The following is an 8,333-nucleotide window of genomic DNA, read 5'->3' as shown; positions in this document are numbered from 1 at the left end:
AGAAGGAGCAAGGGCGAGGGGGGACCGGGACATAGCCTTTGGGTAACTTGCAGTAGCGATCGCGCGAGGTGGGGAGGCGCGGGGATTATCTGTGCCTTTGCACGTTCGAAAATCCCTCCCCCCGTCTTCCAATTTATCCTCCCTTCGGAAGGAAAGGAAGAAACATCAGCATCTGGCCCGAAGGTGGGGTGGAAAGAGTGAGGGAGAAAGAGGAGGAGAGGAAGGGAGGCAGAGAAAGGGAGGGAGGGAGAGAAAGGGCGCGTTCACGAACACTACAAAGTTACAAATATGGCTCCCCCGTCTCTCGCCTCATCACTGCAAAGAAATGAAGACGCACTTTAAACTCGAGCCATTCCCAACTCCACTGCAGCCCCCTCCCCACGCGCTCTCCCCAGGGGCCTCGGCCCACATTTATCAGAAACTAAACCGGACTCGCGAAGCCCAAAACTTATTGTGTGTGTGCGAGCGAGCGAGCGAGCGAGAGAGAAAGGGAGGGGGAAGGCGCGGGAGGGGGGCGGAAGGGGGGATTCATTTATAAAATATAAAACCCCCTTTTTTTGTTGTTAAATCCAGGAGGCAGCCCCTCTCCTCCTCCTCTCTTGTTAATCTTTCCCTCAGACGGAGTCACGGGAGCAGCGAGCTCAGAGGGTTATTTTGCCTCATTCTCTCCGACCCAAACGCGTGCGCCCGCCGGCCCCCGATGGGTGCACACTCTCGCACCCACACTCGCACACGCGGGAGCACACGCACAGGTAGTCACACACCAAGGGCAGCGGCGGCGGCAGCCAGAACATGCTCGGATGGCACTGCAACCCCCCAACCTTGCAATTCATTTGCAGTCCGACCCCCAAACCCACATCTCCCGGGCGCCCCCCTCAAAAAAAAGTGCCTCCCCCCAACGCACACACACACACACACACACACACAAAGTAGGAGAATGGACCGACAGAGATATTTTTGGCAAATGCTCACATCAGAGGGCGTCCTGTTCCGCAGCTCTAAATGAATCCGTTTGTCCATGTCCATCTCTCGCGCTCTCTCTCTGCAGAGGCTCCCGCGCCGGCGGAATTCAATCAATAAACCCCGAACCCACGGCCGCGCGTTTTAGGACTTTGAAGGCTCAACCAGCTCCGCTCGGTTCTCGAGCCCCCAGCACCCGCGGCGCACACTAACCTGATCACCGTGGAGGCGGGATTGGCAGCCCGGAAGAGTGGCAGCAGCCTTAGCCAATCGCCGCCGAGGGTCTCCGGGCAACAGCGAATGGTGGCGGAGGCGGGGGGGAAGGGACCAATGGGTGGGCTGCGCAGCCGGCCAGGGAGGCTCAGCCATTTGGTTGTGGTGCCGGAGACGGACCCCTTTAGATTTCGGGGCGGCTGAGGAGCGCGGCGGCAGCTCGGCGGCTGAGCAAGGGGGGTGGGCGGAATGTAGGGGGAAGGGAAGGTGACTGTGCCTGGAGGGCCGAGCCGCCCGGCCTCGCCAGCCCGCCGCCGCCTCAGCGTTTGGCCGGGGGCGGGGCCGCAGGTGCGTTATACGAAAGGGAGGGGCGCGGCCGGAGGGGCAGGGGGTCGGGGTCCGCGCCGGGCCAAGGGCTCTGTGGGGTTGCCCCGGGCCTGACCGCGCCGCACGACCGGGTTGTGGAAAGAGGCAGACGGCGAGAGGTCTGGGGGCCGCGGACTGCCTGGCGGGCGGGCAGATGAAAGGCCTGGAAAGAGGGGAGGGGTCAAGGGTGTGGTGGGGGGAGGGGCTGGTCATTTTCTGGGTCCAGCGGGCAGAGCTAGTGGAGCGTGGCTGCTGCCCCCCATCTCCTCTGCGGGTTCCCACCCCCGGGCTGCGGCTCACAGCCCGCGCGCCCCTTCGCCTCCCGCCTCGTCGTAGTCCAGCCGTGGGCATCGCAGCCCCTTGAATACATAAGTAAATAAAAAGCAAGATGCGTCCACTTCTGGATGACTTGCCTTGCGGTCTCGACCCTCTCCATGGAGAGGCATTTCAGTTTGCATGTCAGCTTGGAAGGAGTGATCACCAAGAGGCACCCGGGGTTTTGTTTAATCAATAAATGAGTGAAGACCATGGACTAAGAATTGATGCTGAATACTTTGAATATTTTAAAAAATGGAAAGGGAAGGTGCTAGTAACTCCTGGTTTTCTGGACCGAACATAATTTATGGGCTTTATAGACCTAGTGAAAGAAAACGGCGCACAGTTTATTTTAATTGTCCACCTGAGTCATTTGGTTCAATCTGGGCTGGCAAAGAGGCTCTATTTGGAGCACTTTCTCCAAGTTTTACGGTTTGCTTGCTTTCGGTTTTTTGAATCACATTAGTTGTAAGAGACCTTAAAGCCTTAATTCCCACTTGGTTAACAACTTATGGCCAGTTCTAGGACAGTGTTGTGTACTGCGTTGGCTGCCTATGTCTGTTAACAAATCACGGGGATTGTTGTCAACAGGACAGATACATCTCCACACAACTGTTTTTCGATTCTTTTATTTCTACACGTCTACACTTTTCCTCATGCACTCCAAGGTAGTTCTTTTACATACATTGTGTTTATTTTTCAGGGACATGGGTTCAAGGGAGATAAACCAATATGTATGTTGCAAGTTTGAAATATTGTTACATAACACCAATACAGTTTCATTCTTGAGCATACAAAATTTAGGAGGAAATAAAAAGTGACAGTGTAAATAAAAGGCACATATAGAATGCTTACACTGGGGAAGAAACTGTAGTAACTTTAATATTGTAACCCGATGGATTGCAAATGTGAAATCCTGCAACTAAGCATTTTACTCAGTAAATTCTTCTTTCAGACAAAATATTAAGTGGAATTGGAAAAGTGATCATGTATACTCTGAGTAGCTGTGAAATGCAAAATAAAAATGGAAAGCCATTGTTTTATTTCATCTGCATATAAATAGTATGGGGTAATTTATTTGACTTGTTGCCTTAGCTGACATCAGTCTTCCTCAGTTTTGTTAATCTTATTGAGGTCAATTTGTGGAGCTGGAATTTATTCTTTTTAAAATTGGCTTCGTTATAAAACATACAGGGACCCCAAAGTTCCTCTCTTTACCAGAGTCAGCTGTTATTTCTGGATATGGTGTTTAAGGTTGTTTCAAAACAGAGCTCTTCATCAATCACATTTAGCCAATATGATGTCTAGAATCTATATAGCACAGGAGTCCTGAAGTTTATGTTCTCTCTGGTGGTAAATGCTCATCTTCAATTAAAAATTTTAACCACAACTAAGTCCACGCCGCTAGCAATGTGATATGGCACGGTACCTTTCCAGAGAAGTAATCCTTTAAAAGCCAACCAATCAAATGCAGAGATAGCCCCCATCCAGCTCTGCTAAAGGGAAGCAAATAGCTCATTTTATCGTACAAAGACTGGAGAGGATGACTTGGAAGCCCAAACCCCCCGTTAAAAAATGTACAGGAACAAATTAGAATGGAAAAAGTCATGACTTGATTACTACTCAAAATGTTAAACTTAACGGTTGTTTTTAGATAACAGCTTTTGTACTGGTTTTAGAAAATCGAAAGAAGGCTTCACTGGATGTCAATCATTACAGAAGCTGAAATATTCAAAAAGTGTATTTAGCCAATTGAATACTTAACTTCCCATCTTTCCAACATACTTTGAAAGGAGAGATTTTTCTCTCACTTTCACAAATAGATTTCTTTGTAGTTTATTTCTCAGAAAATTTTAGTGATTTTGATTTTTGTTATTATCAAAAGGAAATAGGAATATAGCTCAGCCAAAGCTGAGCCATTTGCCCCAGGCTACTTAACCAAACATCCAAACAAACAACAACAACAAACACTGCCCTTACAGTCCCTATTCTACAGAGTTGTTTCTTAAATTGCACTTCATTGCATATTACAGGAAATAAATGCCCTTGAATGGCTCTGAATATCAGACATATAGTAAGAAAAGAAGCCCCATATCAAGGAATATGGGCTGAATTTTGAGGTGGAGTGGGAAGAGGATGAGTTCCTAACTCCTGAGAGATTCTACAATGGGAGTTAGGTTATGAAAGATGTCGAGTCTGTAACTTGCAGAACTGGATTTGATTCACACTGAGAAGAATAAATGAGATGCAGTTCAAAGGTTTGAGCCCCTAGGGAGAAATGGCCTTCAAGTAAGGAGAGAGATCTGCCTGCCTTACATAATATTTTCCTGCAAGAACCATTCCAAACAAATGAGCAGCCCATCTTATTCTTTAAGAGGTATAAGCAATGGGTGTCCTTAGCCTCTTGATACATTTTGGAAAACACTGTTTTATAAATAACTCACATTGATGTTGCTGCCATTTTAACTCATTTGCCCTTGTTTGGCCTCTAAAGGTGGAGACCCTCTGGTTAGCATCCTTTTATGAGTCAAGTTAATGTATTCACAAGTTCAACTTTTTGTTCTTCAGCTTGAATCACATACACTGGAACCTGGCCATAGTACTTTTTCACCTACATCATGGTTCTGCTGCCTGGACCCCAAAAGACAAAGATATGGAAAGACTCCAGCTTAATTATGTTCTCTTTTGTGTTTCTATATAAATAGCTTTTAGAAATGTAGATTATTCTTTTTTTCCTCTTGTTTTTTAAAACTGTAGACTGTTCTTTTGAAATTCATGGTAACAAATGTGAAGACTACTGCATTTTGATTTGAATAGCAAAGGCACGTTGAGGTCCAGGATTTAAAAAGTTAACCATTCTTAATTCTTTTGCTTAATAAAGCATTGGATGATTTTATCTTTCAAATTATTGAATAGTTACCTTATCAATGCATTGGTCATGGAGAAAAAGCACTGTCATTATGAAATATATAATGAAAATAGTCATTATATGTGATTTTAAAAATAGTAAAAATCATAAAAGGAGCTTAAAGATAGCTTATAGATAGAAAAATACCTATCATCTACACACTTGTTAGAAACTCACTAGAAATATTGTGAGTCTGTTTCTTAAATATATTTATTAAGGGTAATTTGGGGGTAGCAATAAGAGGAAAGTTTGTATACCACTCACCAGGAAGAAAGCCATAGCTATAATCTCTTATTTTTAGTAGTAATTATGGCTATAAAGGAAAAAAAATAGATGCCTTAAAGACAAATAATGGGATAAGGAGCCATAGAATAAGACTGAGGACAACCTAGGTTGAAAAAATAGAAATACAATTCATTTAGAATCTACGAATTCATTTTAATCTATCTGGGGTTGAAGTTTACCTCTATGAAGAAAAGAGTACTAAAGTCTATTAAGATGGAAGAGGTAGAGAACAGATTTTCTAAGAGCTTTTAATATTTTTACTATCCGCAACTAGTGTTTATAAGTTTAAGCATGCCTGGTAAAACTGTCCTCTCAGATTACCTACTTTGTAATGGCAGTTATTATTTGTACATATAATTACTTATATGTAATTCTTCTTAGAGATGAATTTAATGCATTCTGAGAAATTAGTAATTTAAAAATTATTTCTAGTGGAAATATTAGGTCCTCAGGAGAGTATACCTATAACCTGAACTTCCTCTGAAAATTCTGAATTCTAGCAACTTGAATATAAAAATTACACCCAATGCACTTGACCAAATGAGTCATATGACGACTCTTAGCCAGCAAAGGAACACTGTCCTCTGAAATAATTTTGTATGCCTTATTGTATAAGAGAATTATATCACTTATACGTATGTTTATTCAAAGGCAACTTGAGTAAGGGTGACAAATACTTTTCACTAGGCTGGACCAACTCATTATGTCTATATTCACGTTCATGAGCAGAAGCAAAGCTATAGATGAGGCAGAATAGCAGGTAAATAGCAAGCACGTTGATCACAATGTGGTAGCACTTTTTATAACAGCTAAAGAAAGAAACAAAGAATATATTCATATACCCAGGAAAAAAGTCTAGGAGAGTATGCACCAGAAAATGTTAAAAATTTTTTTTACAAAGGTTCTCTGTGGGTGATGAGGTTACACTGTTTTTTGTTTTTGTCTATATTTTCTAAGTTTTTCAGTTGATAAATAATTTTTGCAACAAGAAAAAGTTATTTTAATGGAAAATACAGGTATAACAGATTTGGGGGATGCTTGTGCTAGTAGAATTTCTTAGTTGCAGACAATGGAAACTTTCCCTGACCGATACAAACAGTAGGCAATTTCTTATAATCCTGTCACAAACCAAAGAACAAGGTACAGGAAAAGAGCAGGAAGTGGGAAGCTGGGCAGCCTGGAGCAGCCAAGATGGTACTCCAGGCATAGTCTACAGAAGACCCCCATACCTTGGAAGTCACCTCTAGGCTGTGGACTCTGCACCCCTCCATTGCCGCGAATGATCTTTCAGGAGCCTTCATTTTTGTGTCACTCCCTCAAGCTTCAGAGCCCTTGGCAGGAATATTTGCAGATGCCCCAGCTGTCAGGGGAAAAGATTATCTGACCCCTTTAGCTCCTACAGTGGGGTGTGTGACCCTGCCTCCCATCTATTTTAGGATTCTGCCCAAAGAGTATTCTGATGCTAGGTGACCAAAAGCAAAATCCACTGAAGTGTTCTGATTAAACCATACTCTGAAGGTTTCCTAATGATCCAAATTAGCCTTGTCTGAGCTCCTCCCCTGCTCACTGCTGTTTACGAGGAAGAGACTTGCTATAGTCTGAATGTTTGTGTACCTCCCCCTACAGTTCAGATGTTGAAATCCTAATCCCCAAAGTGTTGGGTTTAGGAGGCGGGGCCTTCTCCTTCAGGAGGTGACTAAATCTTTATCCCTCATGATTGAGATTTGTGCCCTTATTAAAGAGGCCCCACAGAGCTCCCTAGCCTTTCTGCCATGTGAGGACACAGTGAGAAATCTACAACCTGGAAGACAGCCTTCACCCAACCATGCTGGCACCTGACCTCGGACTCCCAGCCTCCAGAACTGTGAGAAATAAATGTTTCTTTTAATTTGTAAACCACCCAACCTGTGGTATTTTGTTGTAGGAACCCAAACATACTAAAACAAGACTGCATCACCTATCTAGGATCAACCTAAAACAGAGCTAATATCTGAACTCTTTGATTTCCTTTCAAATGCTTCCCTCTCCAGACCCTAGGCCAGAAGAAACAATGTACTATTGTTGATGTCAATGAAATACTTAACAAATCCGAGCTGGTAATAACTCTAAGACTTTGAGAAGAAGGATGCCCAGTAGAGATAATTGATTTTACATTACAAGGAATTTAGTCCTAAGGGTTATGCTAAAGATGAGAATAACCTACAAGTCATTTGTCATGAATAAATGCAAAGATCTCTGGATATCTTGTGGTATAAGATCTTGAGTAGTGATATATTACTGCTGATGGGTTTCTATCTGCTGCTGTGAGCGTATTTTCAGGCTCAGGTGCAGAACTAAGCTGAGGGGTATGAGATTTGTAGTAAAAAATTATTGGAAGTAGGCAAGTGGTCATAGACTAAGGGTTCACAATAGGATGCAGTCACTTTAAGGACAATTTTGAAGAAAAAATGCTGATGGTGAAAGAAATGCAAAAACCACAAACACATCAAAGAGGTTCATATTCCTGGGAACAAAAAGGAAGGTCGGAAAGGATCTGCTTATAGAAAACATATTAATCTTGGGACGCTGTCCTTTTGCGTCTTGCCCCCCATCATTTCAGGTCACTTAGCTTAGACTGCTTTTCAGCTGAAAAAAGCAAATGATACCCTTGCAAGGACTCTGCACAACATTATAGGAATTCAGCTGTTTTATTTTTACAACTATTAAAGCATGGTTTAACGGTTACATGAATAGAAGTTCCTTATAAATGGCAGTAACTTCTCTCCAGAGATGCAGTGCTCAAGATTCTGTTCATTGACATACAAAATGCTCTTCATGATCAAGTGTTTTACTTATTAGAATTTAACTCTTTCTCAGACGATTTAATACAAACCGTGGCAGACAGCTGATTATTCGACAAAATCCATTTCCTCTTCTTCCCAGACACAAAGCTTGACTATGCTTTCCAGCTGCCCTTGTCATTAAATTGGGCCATATGACTGAGTTCTAGCCAGGGGAGTGTGCGTAGAAGTAATGTTTGCCACTTGGAGGGCTGAAATCTTGAATGCATGCTGACTGAGATGGAAGTGACAGAGTGACCTTAGGTGCCATGTGTTGTTCACGAAGGTGGAACCCCCATCTGCCTGGGCCTCTATGGAGAGCTGTTCTACCAACCTATTCACTTGCTCATCAGGAGACAGAGTGTGACCAAGATAGAAACTTTTAGATGCTGTACCGTTACATGTTTGTTTATTTGTTACTGCAGCCTAGGCTAACCAATACACTAATAAAACTTTTTTCAGTCTTA

At 43.3% G+C, this 8,333-nt stretch overlaps 1 protein-coding gene and 1 long non-coding RNA gene across 4 annotated transcripts in view; one reads left to right on the top strand and one right to left on the bottom strand.

The window, feature by feature from the left end:
• The window catches only part of ANP32A (acidic nuclear phosphoprotein 32 family member A), a 40,184-nt gene extending 38,279 nt beyond the window's left edge, over positions 1-1,905 (bottom strand). For 2 of the 3 annotated variants that reach the window (XM_089907064.1, XM_089907065.1), the window contains exon 1: positions 1,174-1,905. In XM_089907064.1, the coding sequence (XP_089763190.1) occupies positions 1,174-1,890 (717 nt within the window). In that variant the 5' untranslated portion in view covers positions 1,891-1,905. Of the gene's footprint in view, positions 1-972; positions 1,149-1,173 lie in introns of those variants that run through there. The other variant, XM_022579895.3, reaches the window with a different exon arrangement.
• Positions 1-8,333, top strand: part of LOC111177765 (uncharacterized) — a 10,254-nt gene extending 1,921 nt beyond the window's left edge. The window contains exon 2 of the long non-coding RNA XR_002645461.3: positions 1,049-8,333. This is a non-coding gene — a long non-coding RNA (uncharacterized LOC111177765). The remainder of the gene's footprint in view (positions 1-1,048) is intronic.

Source organism: Delphinapterus leucas, chromosome 2 (genome assembly GCF_059928025.1).
Source record: "Delphinapterus leucas isolate spDelLeu-1000000601 "Yukka" chromosome 2, BTC_Dleu_Yukka2, whole genome shotgun sequence".
NCBI lineage: Eukaryota > Metazoa > Chordata > Mammalia > Artiodactyla > Monodontidae > Delphinapterus > Delphinapterus leucas.
The sequence above is the reverse complement of the archived record's forward strand: the minus strand, read 5'-3'. Positions and strand labels throughout refer to the sequence as shown.